Genomic DNA, 17,423 nt, shown 5'->3' on the forward strand with positions numbered 1-17,423 from the left:
TTTATTTTATGTTATACCTACGTGACTTTACCGAAAGAACCAAAGAGTATTATAAATATCTAAAAATATATGTAGGCATATATATCTGACCATCAATGAACATGGAATAAAACTCATCTTCATAGCCCTGCACAAGTATTTGAACCTTGGGACGCTAGTTCGACCCCCACTCATGGCCACCAACAATAGTGGCGATTATCTAAACCGGTTCTCGGCCTCCCCTAGGTCGACTCAGCCTCAAATGAAAACCTGGTGCGGCAATGCAGTTTGACTTAGTGCTGGCCACCCACCTTGTGTGCTGTGCCGGCCGTTATTAGGTGCTCACTAACAGCTCCATAAGTCTATTAAAGCGATACGAGGAATCGTTTTCTGTGTTGTTTGGTTGAGAAACCTTTCGAAAAACAAGATTTCCCATGTGGGTTGCTCGACCTCTAAATTAATCAGGCATACAAATGTGATTTGATAAACTGCTATGGTTAACGGGGCAGTCTAGGTGTGGGTGATGTTTACATCCCCGATAGCATGGTTGGCTAAGTGCGTTGCAAAATAAGTTCAACATACAAACAACAGGACGTTTCCTTCATCTGACCACTACTACATAGAAGCGACTTCTCTGTCCGTGGCCATGAGCATCTTCAAAGCCCCTACATTTGCTTCAGCCGATGATATCACAAGGCATGTCCACCGTTGTTGTACAGCAGCCCTCTTGACTGCATTCCATTGTAATGAGAGGCTGCCCTGCTGCAATGAACACGTCACGGCACTTGCGATCTAGAGGTCGATCTCCAGGCCTGACAGTTGGAGCGACGCTGCAAGCTTCTTAAATCTCGCTGCCTCTGTCCACCCAGCTGTGTAAATGGATACAGCATAGTTGATCGATCGGCAGGTCACGTGCGGTGGTGGGGTAAAGCGTGGGTAACTCCCACCTCTACCAAGACATCTGGCCAGCATGGAAGCGTAGGCCTAATACACCACTTGAGAGGGCTCTCTCTAGAGCTCCGTGTAGCAAGAGGCCCTTCTGCCGGTGGTGGCAACAAGGGAAGCATCTTGCAGGGCTGCACCTTTACCGACCGCACCGTCATTGATAAACCACGACGTGCATGGGTCCACGAGCAGCGTGCGAGTAGGGGGTCCACGTGCAGTGTGCGAGGAGGGGGTCCAGGGATCTGTTAGACAATCTCTCCGAGGCGGCACTGCTGACCGTCGTCATTGTCGTCTCCATCGTTGACGAATGCTTTGTTGTCTTGGCCAACAGCACCCCTCCTTGACTGCTGGCCTGACGACGACGACTTCACGTATGAGAGCACATGCAGCAGTGTGAACAACCTGAACGGGGGCGGAGGGGGGGCACGGAGGGGAAGGGGGGTGCATGGGGCACCATGGTGGCGAAATGTCAGAAGGTAACGGGACAGACCCAGAGGCCAATGGTTGACTGAGATAACTGGCAATGCACCATCTGTGCCCCCTACGGTGCCAACTTGTGTTTAGCGCTCTGCTTATGGATGTGAGCATCGCACCTCTGCCCTCCAGTATTGCTGGTGGGCGACTGCCTCCAACTGCCAAGTAGCATCTCTTCAGGAGCCTCCTCTATAGAGGCCGATCTTGACACCGCTGGTACCAGTTATTGGCAAGTTATTGGCAAGTCCAGTCATCTCTATATATCCTCCTGTACCGTATAATTACTTTCTTCCCTCGCCCATGCCGTGCCCTTTAAGTGTGCTCTATCCTGTGAAACAATAGCTGCTTTGCCATGCGGTGGCTGGGCATGGGGGCTACATGACCCAGCCAACACAGCCACGATTGCCAGAGGAGCTCACCAATGGGAATGTGTCCACATATATTAAGAATCTGTGAGCTCCTGACACAATCCAGTCTGGTTAAACTCAGGATGCATTGTTGGCAGGGTGAGCCTCAATGCTTCTAACCGGTGCAGATGTTACTTTAGATGCCTCAACATCCTTCTCGAAAGAATAAAGAAGGAAGGACATCAATGTGGTCAAAGAAAATACGGAGCTTCGTATGGAATGACAGACCAAGTAGTTTCCACCCAGTGTTACACAGCCAATGAAAATATCATGCTGCCCGACTGTTTCGGAGTGAGACCTCGGCTGCGAAACCGGAGCTGGTCATAAGGACACTGCCTACACTAACACAAAGGCAAAGACAAGGATCTCCCGTATAGCCTTAAGATACTGTTGGGGCAAGTGCTGTCAGCGAGTGGCACCTATGAAGGCCGGTACGGCACATGGGGGGAGGTCCAGGACCAGTTCAGATAATCGTCACTGTTGTTGAGTCTACCCCCCCCTCCTTCTCACCTGTGGTAAAGCATGGCTAGGAACTGGACAATGAGCATGCTGGAGAAGGTGATGAGGAACATGAAGGCGAGGGGCGGCACGTCGATGACCGTCCCCTCGTTCTTCATGCTCGGGATGTGGATGTAGAGGTCGGCTCCCACGAACTGCAGTGCCAGGGTCGCCACCAGCCACAGTGCATTGATCATGAAGTAGACGAAGGTGCCCTGCACGTTGGGACAGACAGACCATGCCTGATTTACATGGCATTGGCAGGCTGGGGGGGGGGGGGGGGGTGACCCGGGGCTGTTTAGGGACCCCCCCTTTGTGCGTTCAATTTCCTCCCCCATTGTCCATTCCCGACGCCAAATGGTCACGTCTGTTGTCATTGTTTTATTGTTAATATAGGTTAAAGGATTAGCGGATTATTGGAACAATTAACAATTAATTCGTAGGAATAATAAGGCATACGTAATACAATGTCGTTTAAAACTTCTTCTACCACATACCAAGTACGATAAGTACCCGCTTAATGCCTGGTGTTCGCACAACGCGTTGTCGCTGTAACGCAATTCTTCTGTTATTGAAGCATCTCCAATACTCGCGATGATGCATCGCCAGTACCTTGTTTCTTATCTCGAAGAGTTCCTGCTTCACGCGCTTCCTGTGATCGTCGTCTTCCTCCAGAGGCTTGAGGTAGTCACTGATCATGCTCTTCCAGAACTCGTCTTCCTCCTATCCATTCCCAGACAGAAGGTTCACTTTGTGCGATTGTTCAAATAACAACAACTTACTCCGATTAATAATTAATGTTAATTTGTAATGCCCCATCACTGCACAGTTATTTGCTCGCTTTTGAAGAGAGACATAGGGAGTGACTTAGAGTCACGAGGAGGAATCACAGATAGATGGGAAGGCAGCAGCAATGCACACCATTAGACGGTGCTACCAACAATTGCCCAAGCTCTGCAGTCCTCTGTATATAAACGTGTTCCCGGTCAATTAATGATGGTTTATCATGTGGCAGGAAACCGGAGCAACTGGAGAAAATGCACGCGTGTGAGGGGGCAACATTCTATCCCATACAGACAGAACAGGTGGAGTCCACATTTGCTGTACCGCCCTCTCCTTTCTGACGCCTACTGGAAAGTAAATTCACGACATCATCTCAGAGTGTGATCCACCAACCACGTGTAGCAGCAGCGTAGCCACCACCACCTCCAAGAATGATGACATCACTTCCTCTCCACTGCTCAGAATTGTTATCCAAATAGCACTATCTGTGTCCTCGCACGAGATAAAAACTGCGAGTGGAACTCTCCCAGAGCAATGCAGTGAAGCCCTACATGATTACTAGTGCTAAGGTACCTTTTTTTCAAAGTCTCAAAGCCACACATAAGAGGAACGCGCCACTTGTTTGATTGTCACAGAAAACGACACTAGGTCAACTGACGGCAATATTTGGACATCTGGCCAATGCGTTGAACAATTAAGCGAGACAAGCAGCCGGGGGAGGGGAATGATGACTTCTAAATTAATTGCGTTGCTTAGTACAACAACCCCAACATTCATGTAAGATCTTAAACGTAAACATCTCGATATTATTTTGATAAATGTATTTATTTTAGCAGGAAGGGCCCAATTAGCTGCCAGGCAGTATCGCGAGATATTTTCTTCATTAAAGTTGGTTGTCATCTTCTGGGCCCTTTCACACGAACTAGGACAAAGATAAAATATCCCCGGTGTAGTCTTAACAGACTGCTGGGGCACGTGCTGTTAGTGACCATCTCTGAAGGCCAGCACGGCACACGAGGAGGTGGGTGGCCAGCACCACGTCTGGCCACCTTTGTTTCTTCAGTTGGGATATTTATACACTACACCAGGTACTCATTTGAGGCTGAGTCGACCTAGCAGAGACCTAAGACCGTTTCAGATAATTGTCACTGGTGTTGGTGACTGAGCGGGAATCGAACTCAGGTCGCTAGTTTCTAAGCGCAGTGTGTTAACCACTGCGCAGCCGTTCCCCACAACGTATACATAGCACACGTACAAAGACCGACACACAGACATAAAAACACACAGACACCAGGGATGCACAGACACAGACAGAAAGCCACATAGACACAAAGACACAGACATCGAGACACAGACACAAGGACGCACCTGATCGAGGCTGCACCTCTGCATGATGACGTACCCCTGAGGCAGAACTTTCTCAAACATGAGCTGCATCTTCTGGTGGCGCTGCCACACGAGGTCATGGCGCCCTGCAAGGGATAAAGGAGGTCAGCGATGTGCGGTGCGCTCCCACAGAGGCTCGGGAAAAAAGTTTACCGTGACTCAGCGAAGACAGTTGCGCAGACGGTAGTGATTATTCTCATCGTTAGGCTGGTTTAGCCTGCAAGATAGCCTTATTGAGTCGCAAGGCTCTGTCTTCATGAGGGTCTTGCAAAGTTACAGTAGTAGAGGGGTGATGTTGCTGCTGAGTACGGTCCCAATTGAGTGATTTGCAGGTATTTTTTTCAGAAGTGTTAAATTTTGGCCAATTCCAATTACACATTGGAGGAAACTGGAGAACCCGGAACATGCCCATGCAGAACAGGGGGAGAGAATACACAATCTCCCACGCTTCTACTGCAGCAGCAGCAGCAACATGCCCTCATTACAGAGTGCTTGCCACAAATGAATCACAATACTTTGCTAATCGCGTCTAGGAGCATAAACCATCACACAAACTTCGTTCATCCATTCATCGAAAAAAGACGGTCACCAAATCGCGTGATTTCAGATGCGCAGTCTTGTTTAACTGACAAGCAATGACTTCGCCTTTGTTTGATGAAAATATTACCTTTGGCATGGAGGGCGAGGTCTGTGTCTGATTCCTCTGGAGGTCGACTTTTGCTCTCTGCTCCTTCTGGATGATCTGTCTGAGTGCTTGCGATGTCCTCTTCTCTCGCCTCGATCTCTGCTCCTTCTGGATGTTCCGTCCGAGTGCTCACGATGCCCCGTCGTCTCTCCTCACTCTCTACTCCTTCTGGATGATCTGTCTCAGTGCTCGCGATGTCCTCTGGTCTTGTCTCCGCTCCTTCTGGATGCTCCATCTGAGTGTTTGCGACGTCCTCTCCTCTCGCCTCGATCTCTACTTCTTCTGGATGTTCCGTCCGAGTGCTCGCGATGCCCTGTCGTCTCTCCTCACTCTCTACTCCTTCTGGATGATCTGTCGGAGTGCTCGCGATGTCCTCTGGTCTCATCTCTGCTCCTTCTGGATGCTCCATCTGAGTGGTCGCGACATCCTCTCCTCTCGCCTCGATCTCTGCTTCTTCTGGATGTTCCGTCCGAGTGCTCGCGATGCCCTGCCGTCTCTCCTCACTCTCTATTCCTTTTGTATGCTCCATCTGAGTGCTCGTGGTGTCCTGTTGTCTGGCCTCAAGTGGACGCAGCATCATCTCTCCGTCAAGTTCCACTGCGCACGACTCCACTCGGCTGGGAGGGACGATGATAAACTGTTAAACTAAACTATTATTTTTATTATACCAGGTAAGGCCCACTGAGCTATACAGCTTTTTTGCAGAATCGACCTGAATATCACAAATTATAACTCAATGAGCGGCTCATCACGTGGAAATAACAGTAGCCAAATATTCTAATCGCGTAGTTATTCTAAATGAGGAGGGAAAAAGCAGAGGACACGGCGACAAATCCACACCAACATGGGGAGAGAAAAGAATAGACGCAGACTCCACATAGGCAACAGGCATCGTCAGGGTTGGGATCGAAGCCACTACCTCCTGCATACCAGGGGGAGGTAGTTAACATCTAGCCACCACGGCGCCTAAGATGGTAATTTTTTCATTAACTTTTACATGCTTCTCTCATCAAAATTCATATGCTAATCCTACTTGATAATCTGAGCTCTTATGCGCTATGGAAGCTCATTAACTTTGCACTATTATCCAACATGCTAATCTAAGTTAATTTCCTTTAACATGCCACGCTATTTATTACCTTTACACTATAATACCCCATTAACAATACTTCGGCTACCTTTGTTCTCAAAACGTATATAAATTCTAGCTGGTAACAGCTTCTCTTCACAAGGCAGCAGACATCGTGCTGCTCGCAGCAGACATCACAGCAATCGCGATTTTCACCTGAAGACGATGGCTGGTGTAGCTATCGAAACGTCGTGATTAATTTTGGTTTATTTCTACCTACCGGACTTTACCGAAAGAACCAAAGAGTTTGCATTAGTACGTCAGTTACTGCCTATTTTACAATGCTAAATGCAAACTTGGGGCAAGGCAGCAAAACAACAGTCCCAAACCACACCAAGATAACACACAGTCCCTCAATAACATGGCACATAAACATTGAACTATCGATATACGAGAGGTAAGGAGCAAAGTTAAAAGCATGGCTACAGGCTCTGAGTGCGGTGGTGGTACCTTGAACTGTCTTCCTCCTGACTCAGCGCCGAGTATTCCTTCGGATAGATGCTGATTCTCCACTGGAAGCAGTCCCACTCGAGTGGCAGCACACAGCATCTCGTTCCATTGCAATGATGCTTGCGTTTCTTCTTCTGCTGGGACAGGGAGATGTGCATTGTGATGGTGCATTCGGGCAGGGTCCTTCAATGATATCAAACCAGCAGGAACCGCACACAAGCTGGAAGGCAGCTTCAGCTGCTCAGTGAACTGGTGTAAATAAATGTCCAAGCTCTGCGATCCTCCATGTATGAAGGTTTTATTGGCCAAGAAGAAACCAGAACACCATGTAAAAAACCCACAAATGCGATGGGAAAACATTCCGTCCTATTCAGATGGAACAGATAGAGTCCACAATGGTCATACTGCATTCTCCTGGCAAGCCAGTGTATGCCTTCTCCTGGATAACCATCGTGCTGGATTAATAGACACGAGTGGCACAGCCACCACCACCGTTGTTGTCAAGAAACATAAACGATAATTGAGCAAACTCCGGTTATCCTCTCACCAGAGGATTCTGTCTAACCATTGAACAAAGACAGTGACCACATCGCGTGCTTTTGGGTGCGCTTGTGCATCCAACTGGAACCCTCTTCCTTCCAATATGAGGAAGCCATTAGAGCTATTGCATTTTTAAATAATTTACATTGAAAATTAATTTCTTAAAAACTGCTTTTTGTGTTTAGAGGCTTTCCTTCCTTCGCACCTCTAATTAGCACGGTTGGCTACATACGGTGTGAAAGAAGTTCAACATACATACATCTGAACCGGTCCTTGGCCTTCCCTAGATTGACTCAGCCTTAAAAATAAATAGCCAATGTGGTGTAGTAAACATCACAACAATGGAGACAAAGGCGGCCGGGCGTGGTGCTGGCCACCCACCCCCTTGTGTGTCATTCCAGACTTCACAGGCGCTACTCGTTAACAGCACTTGCCCCAACAGTCGGTTAAAGGTTACACGGGATCTCTGCCTTCGTGTTGGCGGGGGTTGGGGGGGGTCATATGTTACACTTATTTTGCACTGTACGTAGCCAATCGTGCTAATCAGACGTGCAGGACGTAGCAACAGATGACAATGGAGCGACACTCCAAATAACGTTCGACACAATAACAACAACGATAACACACAAAGTAACTCACCTCCTTGGGGGAGGGCTCAGAAGGTGCCTTGGTCTCACGCGTGCCCCATGATACATTGTACATGTTGACCAGCGAGTAGATGAGCAGCAGCAGGTATCCCGTGGGGATGCAGATGAGGTACAAGAATCCGTGCACGATGCAGGAGAACTCGCGCGGGTGCAGCGCCGCGGCGATGAGATGGATGCCCGCGAGAGTGATGAAGAAGATGCCGCTGGGCGTGAGGATACCGTTCTTGACAATGTCGCCGACCATAGCGAGCAGCGTGCCCGTCATGAGGAACATGTAGATCACGGTGAGCACCATGGCCACCTTAAAAAAAATACCAGGTAAGGCCCACTGAGGTATAAAGCTCTTATCAGAAGCCACCTTGCCACAAATGATAGCTCAACGAAGCGGCTCATCACGTGGAAATGTATAGCAGCAGCCAGATTAAATGTGGAGGGAAGAGAGAGAGAGAACACGTGGACTCCAAATACATAACAGGCATCAGGGTCAGGATCGGGAACGAACCCACGACCTCCTGTATACCAGGCGAGGGAGTTAACATCTCGCCATCGCCACACCCCTGCAGGACGATGGAGGAGACATTAGTCATCGGCGTCACCATCGTCCTTTTTGTCCAACCACCACCACTTTTTGGGAGTTACTTTTCATTTATTCCGCACTTTTCCGCAAGGTACTCAAGGCCCTGCACTTTACAAACAACAACAACAAAATAATGATAGCTCATTGGTCAAGGGGAGGAAGATCCAAGAGATTTGGGAGCTTATTGAAGAAGTGAAAGGAAGAGAATGAACGCGCGTCCAGGATGGGGCTAAATACTGCCGCTGGATTGATCAACACACGCTTCATAGTTAACAAGACGGTGCTGATCCAGGATCTTATCAACGATTGTGGACTCGACATATTGGCCATTACCGAAACCTGGATATATGACGATTCATCGGACGTAATTAAGCATGAGGCTGCACCTAACGGATTTGCTATTGCACATCAGCACCGTCGCGGGAAGCCTGACACCAGCAATTCACATGGTGATGGGGTCGCACTGATTCACCATGGAGAAATCTGCGTGAAAGTCCTGAGAGACTCATTATCAATCAAATAATTCGAGCTGCTGCTTGTGACAATAACAAAGAGCATGTGGGGGCTTACAATCGCTGTCGTCTATCGACTGTCGACTTCACAGCTGTCAGAATTATTTTCCTAACTTTCTGGTCTGCGAGACTATGGGACTTTTGGCTCTCGCTACATCATATGTGGTGACCTGAACTGTCCAGGACTGACTGATTCTTATGGTAAAATGAACAGTGATCCTGCCGAAATGTTTGACAGTCAGTTTTACCCAGCACGTCAGCGGCGCAACATGTCGCTCAGGAAGTATACTGGATCACATCTTCACATACAGCAACGTCGTAACTTTAAACGATGTTCTTATCGAAGACGTGGGCATTTCAGATGACAGTCTTGTGACGTGCAAAGTGGTATTACAAATTATTCGCCCACCCATCACAACGATATCATACAGGAACTGAAAATGACTAACCCACGATGCTTTCCATCAGAAGATCCGGTCATCATTGGCGCGTCTGAATAATGCATCGACGGTCTATTCATTTGCAGCTCAATTCGAACATCACATCATCGCTATTCTTAATGAACTTGTGTCCATCCAAACAAGCACACAGAAAACGGGAAAGCACAAAGTGACTTACTGTCACTTGAGGCGATACTGTGAAGCAGACGCGGAGGAGGCTGGGTGGCTTTGAAAGAAAACTAGTTTCCAGACTGTCCGATTCGCTTACAGAGCCGTCTACAGATTTGAAAACTGGCTCATTATTGAGTCTCGCTGATCGTTCTATAGTCTGTGCAGCAATTAGTCGGTTCGCGACCCCGTGCTCTGTGGCGCGTTGTGAAGAGTCTGTTGCACTCCAACCCCATCAACCAGTCAGCCCGGTCTGTGTACAATACTTGCAACGTTCTTCGCCAATGAAGTGATGATTAAGACGGCAGTTTCTAAATTGCAGGCAACACATTCTCCCGGGCTGTCATGTGAGTTTGATCAACCTGATAACCAATGCAAAACTCGAGACCCTGGCACCATCGTCGATAGCAGAAGTGTCAATGTTCATTGCACAGCTGCATCGCCGCTCGACTCCGTCCAGATATAAATTCTCAAATTATGCTTGGACATACTTGCGCCACTGATTGTCCACCTGGCACATATTTCATTTAGCGAGGGCTGTTTGCCAGACCATTGCAAAATGGCACAGGTAACACCGCTTCTGAAAAAGTTGGCTTGAGCCATAGTGACCACCCAGACTATCACCCAATCTCAAACCTGTGTACAATTTCACAGGTCATAGAGCGCTTGAGTCTGAAGCGGTAACTTCCCCACGTCACTGCGATGGGCAAATTCAACCCGTTGTAGTCGGCGTACCGACAATTCCACAGCCCTGAGATCACTCTACTAGAGATCACTGATGACCTCTACAAGATCATGGATGACCGGTGCATCGCAGCATTGGTTGGCCTCGATTTCTCAGCCACCTTCGACACGATTGACCATGAGATACTCATTGAGTAGATAATGTCAAGATTCGCTGCATCGGGTTTGGCACTAGAGTGGATTGAGTCATTCTTGTATGGTGGATTACATTTCTTCAAGCTGGGTGACGAACAGTCATCGCCTATGCCGTGCCTAGTCGGCATACCACAGGGGTCCGCCTTCAGGCCCTTTTAATTTTCAAAATATGTTTCTCCGATCGCCGATGTCATCTCATCGCGTAATTTTCAGTTCTATATATATGCTGATGACTCACAATTGTAGACCGCAATGAAGTCCAAGTTAAATATGGAGAGCCTCGGCAGTCTCGAAGATTGCAAGCGAGCGGTGCACGTGTGGTTTGCATGAAACGAAATTGTGCGAGGATCAGGTGTAGCAGTCGCAGACTCAAGGATTCAGTTTATGATTAATCTAAACAGCCTCGGCGTCACTCGACCAGAATATGTCAGGTGATCACCATGCAAAATGTAGTCAAGTCCTGTAATTTTTTATAACAGGGCTCTACGACACCACTCTTGAGTAGTGACATAACCACTTGGTGATGTGTAGCATAGTATCGATAAGGCACAATTATTGCAACACACCGCTCTATGGGACATTGGCACGTGTTGTGACGGGCATTGCAAGATCCGACCATGTCCATCCAGTGCTCGCCGAGCTGCATTGGCTTCCAGTTGCCGACCAAATATTTTGTTATAAGGTCGTACTCATAATACAAAAAGAGCGTGCCACAAATGAACTACAATACCTTGATAACCACGTCAAGGAGCATAAACAATCACGTTAACTCCAGTTATCTTCGCAGCGGCTTGTGGCAAGCCATCGAACAAAGACAGTTACCGCATCGCACGCTTTCAGATGCGCTGCTTTGGTCGTCTGGAACGATATTCCTTCCGATGTTAGGAAGCCACTTTAGCTTTGCACTTTTAAATCATATAGATTTCAAACTTATTTCTTTAAGACTGCTTTTTGTGTTTAGTTTGTTATCCGTCACCTGCACCTCCGATGAGCAAGGTTGGCTACGTACGGTGCCAAAGAAGTTCAGCATACATACGTACATTGTGGCTCATTTGTGGCAAGCACGTTGTGTGTAATGAGTGCCACGTGCTTCTGCAGAAGAAGCGTGGGCGCCCACCTTGATCTGCGTGTCGGGCTTCGTTTTGAAGCAGACGGCGATGTACAGAGCGGGCGGAACGATGGCGATGAGGAGTGCCCAGTTTTGGTCCATTTTGAAAACGAAGGTGAAGCAACCTGAGCACCGGCACGAGACAAATACCACACGAGCTGAATACCATCATTATCATCTCATCACCACAACCACCATCATCAATATCACCACCATCATCAATATCACCACCACCATCATCACCATCATCATCACCACCACTACCATCATCATCACCATGATTGACAACGACAACCGTTCAATCAGCTGTAAAGCAAAGAGTGCACTCAGATGAACAGAGTCGTGCAGCCTGTGTGTAAAGAATATTTGGCTGAAAGAAACATGCAGCAGTTTGAATACCCCGGTACACAAGCAATACGACTCGCAATATTATTAACACGCAAGCAGTGCGCATACGTTATGATGAGAGGATTAACACAACCGCTCACTTTGAGGCTATGTGCGTTAAACACCCAATAATGCCCAATTGTTATCGTAAAATATTGCAAGAAAAAATATCGTGGAAAGAACAACTGTGAGTGACGACTTGAAGCCATGCACGACTGTGAGCAGAAGCGTTCCAAGTTAACTTTTTTTTAAAACGAAACTATTTTTATTATACCATATAAGGCCCACTGAGCTTAGCTGAACGTAGTGGCTTATTACGTGGAAACTTATAGCAGCCAAATACTCTAAACGCGTGATGTTGATTCTAAACGTGGAGAGAAAAACCGGAGAACCCGGAAAAAATCAACACGACCACGAGGAGACACATGCGAACTCCAAATATACAGGCGTCAGGGTCGGGTTCGAACTCACGACCTCCTGTATACCAGGCGAGGGAGTTAACACCTCTCCACCATGGCGCCGTCTCTTTTGATGTAGTCCCTGCATCAAAAGGATGAACCCGGGTAAAAAAAAAACAGGACATGTGACAACCCGAAGTCACCTGCAATCATGAGACAGACGGTGGCCGGACCCATGATGGAGGTGGCCGTGTAGATGATCTGATAGAGAATGTAAAGCCGAGAGATGGACGGGTTCCTCTTGGCTGTGCGGATGCCATTTTCCAGGATGCTGAAGGTGTTCGCCATCGTGGAGGGGCCCCAACGCCTCCGCTGGTTGAAGAACTCCTTGAATTCCTGCGGGGCGTTGGTGTAGGCGTCCGATCCGGCACAGTACTCAACGCGCCAGCCCTGCTGCAGCATCAGCGTGCACAGCCAGCGGTCCTCGCCTGCACCGACAAATGGGAGAGGGGACGTCTGCGTGTTAGAAGGTAACCGGCTCATCGTACCAACAGCCGGTACCAGCTCTCTCTCTCTGTATCTCCCACTGCTGCATACGCAGGAGCAGCAGCAACTACATCCAACCAGCATCATCCACCTTCAAGAACCCGACTCTCATTTGTCAATGCTCTCACCTTGATTTGAGGCTTTCGTGACTGCAGGAATCCATACTCTTTTGTTCTTTCGGTAAAGTCACGTAGGTAGAAATAAAATAAAATAAAACAAATCACGACGTTTCAATCGAAACGTCGTGATGCTCTCAACTATCTAGGGTCTCAACCGTCCAGGCTCTCACCTGGTTCAGAGTGGTGTATGAGGGACTTTGACCTTTCGCCTCTGAGTTCTCGATGGAATATTGTGTCCAATTCGCGTCGAGTGCATGTTGTATTCATCATGAATTGCTGCTGGAAGTGTGTCTCTTCCCCAGCTTGCTCACTCCACTGCTGGCAGACGAGCTCGGCAACATTCCCTCTCTCGTGGTATTTTTGGCCTCCTCTCTGCAAGCTTGCCAGACGTCTTGGAAAGATATCTGAATACCCACACGTTAGAGTCGCCACACGCGACCTCCCGACCAACTGTGTGGTGAAACCATTCATACAGAGGGCGTGGTGGGGAGGGGAGCGGTGCATACAAGTCAGACTCAGAAGGCAGAGAGCAACGTTGTAATGATTCATGATTCGTTCATTGTGGGTCCGATCATCGTGCAGGTATAATATCAGTCATTCAAGTTGTCAATTGGGCGAATGTCAATAGATTGTTTTTTTTAAGTGAAATGTAAATAAGTAATATATTATTTATTAATATTGATGTAAACATTTTTTTTTTTGCCTTTCAATATTCGGGTTTTGCTAATTAAACCAAAATCATCGACGTAGTTGTCCCATGACTTAACAACCTTACCCGATTGGCTCTTTCGGGTGTTGGATGCTTATCGTTAAAACAAATTAACACTATATCTACACGACAATCGAAACCAGCATGAACGAATTGTGAATCATGAATATTGGTCATGAAAGTCTTCGTATGAAATTGATGTTGCAGGGTCTTGGCCCACGTATTACCGCGATATATGGTGCGAAAGAGGTTTTAAACACATACAACGTCCACGTTTGTAGACAAGATGTCCGTAGAATTGTGGTTCTTTTTAACCAATGTGAAAAATATATTCATTGAACACATCAGCCAGAAGGGTTGGTTGGGAAATTAACAATCAGATGGGAGAGTCCACTGATGGTATTGTGACTGAAGAAAGAGTTGCGATTACTTCCACAATATATATAAAAGAATACTAAGCTAATTCTAGATTTGAAGCTTTCGTGACTGCAATGATTCATATTCTTAGGTTTTTTCGGTAAAGTCACGTAGGTAAAAAACATTAAAAAGTAAAATAAAATAAAAATCACGACGTTTCGGAGGCAACACAAGCTTCCGTCTTCAGGTGGTACCGTCACAGCCACGACAGCTGTATCAAGTAAATGAGAGATTGCAGAAGCTACCACTCCGTTTATATAATGGTTGGAGAAGGTGGTGGGGCAAGGGCCGCATACTTTTATTAATATGGTAAGGTGAGGCTTAAGACTAAAAATAGACTAAAAATAGAAGGCTGAGCCTTTGTTATGGAGAGGTGCGGTTTGTGACTCAACCTGTAACAGGGAGACCACCACTAGACATGGTAAAACTGTGATGGTTGTCTGTCAAATAAGATTGGCAAATAAGTGTAGTTAAATCTTTTTTGCATGGTTAATCACATCTTTCCAATGATTACTCAGTTTGTAACCGTCATTACGGTTGAAATTATGTCTGTGTTTGTATATTTGTATGGCTTCGTGTACAAACCTTTGATGGTAGCCAGGAGGTTTGCAGAGAACCTTGGTCTCGGAAAATACAATTTCATGAGAGCCCACCGAGTTGTAGCAATGATCGGCAACGGCCGAAGAATCAGTTCTGCCGTGTTTCAGATCTGACTTGTGCTCGCGGACACGATCAGAAACATGACGTTTCGTTTCTCCAATGTAGCAATCACCACAAATGCAACTCAATTTATAGACTCCAGGATACTGTTAGTCAGGATAGACATCCTTCACAGATGGAATCAAATCACGGATTTTATGCACTGTACTGAATCGGACTTGGATCTTATGTTTGTTTAGAATTTTGGAGATCTTTTTGGTCACGCCTGCTATGTATGGCAACGTGATAGTTTTGGTCGGAGTTTCATGTGGCTGTTTCTGTATGGTGGGAGAAACAGCTTGGCGGATAGTGCGGTCAGAGTATCCGTTCATCCTGAGGGCCCGATGTACATGTCTTAATTCACCGGCCAGGTGGTGTTGGTCAGAAATTCCATGGGCTCTGTGGTATAGCGTTTTGATGAGAGAATTCTTTTGAGATGGGTGGTGGTGGGAATCCGGTTTCAAGTAGGAATCTGTGTGGGTGGCTTTCCTGTAGACAGAATGTCCCAAGGATCCGTCAGGCCTCCTCTCAAACAGAATATCCAAGAATGGTAGTTTACCGTCTTTCTCCACTTCCATGGTGAATCTGATGGATGGGTGTCTAGAATTGATGTGGTCCAAGAAGTGGTTCAATGCTGGGAGGCCATGTGGCCAGATGACGAAAGTGTCGTCCACATACCTCTTCCACAAGGAAGGACGCAGGGTGGATGTCTGGATGGCGTCTGATTCAAACTTTTCCATGAACATGTTGGCTATAACTGGTGACAAGGGGGAGCCCATAGGGGTACCCTCATTCTGTTTGTAGAAGGTGCCATTCCAGGTAAAATAAGTGTTGGTGAGGCAATGCCTAAAAAGAATACTAAGCTAATTCTAGATTTGAAGCTTTCGTGACTGCAATGATTCATATTCTTAGGTTTTTTCGGTAAAGTCACGTAGGTAAAAAACATTAAAAAGTAAAATAAAATAAAAATCACGACGTTTCGGAGGCAACACAAGCTTCCGTCTTCAGGTGGTACCGTCACAGCCACGACAGCTGTATCAAGTAAATGAGAGATTGCAGAAACTACCACTCCGTTTATATAATGGTTGGAGAAGGTGGTGGGGCAAGGGCCGCATACTTTTATTAATATGGTAAGGTGAGGCTTAAGACTAAAAATAGACTGCATAACAAAGGCTGAGCCTTTGTTATGGAGAGGTGCGGTTTGTGACTCAACCTGTAACAGGGAGACCACCACTAGACATGGTAAAACTGTGATGGTTGTCTGTCAAATAAGTACTCAACTCAACCCAATTAGTCTCTATGGTTAAGGACATGGTACTATCTCCTGATGACATCCTCGTCAGCTTTGATGTAATATCTTTGTTCACCAAAGTCCCAGTACCGGACACCCTAACAATAATTGAGGACTTAGTCCAACATGGATTGAATTCTGATGTACCTGCGCTGGTTAGGCATTGCCTCACCAACACTTATTTTACCTGGAATGGAACCTTCTACAAACAGAATGAGGGTACCCCTATGGGCTCCCCCTTGTCACCAGTTATAGCCAACATGTTCATGGAAAAGTTTGAATCAGACGCCATCCAGACATCCACCCTGCGTCCTTCCTTGTGGAAGAGGTATGTGGACGACACTTTCGTCATCTGGCCAAATGGCCTCCCAGCATTGAACCACTTCTTGGACCACATGAATTCTAGACACCCATCCATCAGATTCACCATGGAAGTGGAGAAAGACGGTAAACTACCATTCTTGGATATTCTGTTTGAGAGGAGGCCTGACGGATCCTTGGGACATTCTGTCTACAGGAAAGCCACCCACACAGATTCCTACTTGAAACCGGATTCCCACCACCACCCATCTCAAAAGAATTCTCTCATCAAAACGCTATACCACAGAGCCCATGGCATTTCTGACCAACACCACCTGGCCGGTGAATTAAGACATGTACATCGGGCCCTCAGGATGAACGGATACTCTGACCGCACTATCCGCCAAGCTGTTTCTCCCACCATACAGAAACAGCCACATGAAACTCCGACCAAAACTATCACGTTGCCATACATAGCAGGAGTGACAAAAAAGATCTCCAAAATTCTAAACAAACATAAGATCCAAGTCCGATTCAGTACAGTGCATAAAATCCGTGATTTGATTCCATCTGTGAAGGATGTCTATCCTGACTAACAGTATCCTGGAGTCTATAAATTGAGTTGCATTTGTGGTGATTGCTACATTGGAGAAACGAAACGTCATGTTTCTGATCGTGTCCGCGAGCACAAGTCAGATCTGAAACATGGCAGAACTGATTCTTCGGCCGTTGCCGATCATTGCTACAACTCGGTGGGCTCTCATGAAATTGTATTTTCCGAGACCAAGGTTCTCTGCAAACCTCCTGGCTACCATCAAAGGTTTGTACACGAAGCCATACAAATATACAAACACAGACATAATTTCAACCGTGATGACGGTTACAAACTGAGTAATCATTGGAAAGATGTGATTAACCATGCAAAAAAGATTTAACTACACTTATTTGCC

At 46.9% G+C, this 17,423-nt stretch overlaps 1 protein-coding gene across 1 annotated transcript in view; it reads right to left on the reverse strand.

Moving 5' to 3' along the window:
• Window positions 1–1,169: 1,169 nt before the first annotated feature.
• Window positions 1,170–17,423, reverse strand: part of LOC144947420 (chitin synthase chs-2-like) — a 34,914-nt gene continuing 18,660 nt past the window's right edge. Inside the window, exons 9-16 of the mRNA XM_078876669.1 lie at window positions 12,596–12,880; window positions 11,617–11,732; window positions 7,916–8,224; window positions 7,284–7,296; window positions 4,455–4,558; window positions 2,916–3,026; window positions 2,316–2,518; window positions 1,170–1,326 (exon numbers count right to left, since the gene is read on the reverse strand). Coding sequence (XP_078732795.1) covers window positions 1,170–1,326; window positions 2,316–2,518; window positions 2,916–3,026; window positions 4,455–4,558; window positions 7,284–7,296; window positions 7,916–8,224; window positions 11,617–11,732; window positions 12,596–12,880 — 1,298 coding nt within the window. The remainder of the gene's footprint in view (window positions 1,327–2,315; window positions 2,519–2,915; window positions 3,027–4,454; window positions 4,559–7,283; window positions 7,297–7,915; window positions 8,225–11,616; window positions 11,733–12,595; window positions 12,881–17,423) is intronic.

The sequence above is a fragment of the Lampetra fluviatilis genome, chromosome 45 (genome assembly GCF_964198595.1).
Source record: "Lampetra fluviatilis chromosome 45, kcLamFluv1.1, whole genome shotgun sequence".
NCBI classification, from domain to species: Eukaryota; Metazoa; Chordata; class Hyperoartia; order Petromyzontiformes; family Petromyzontidae; genus Lampetra; species Lampetra fluviatilis.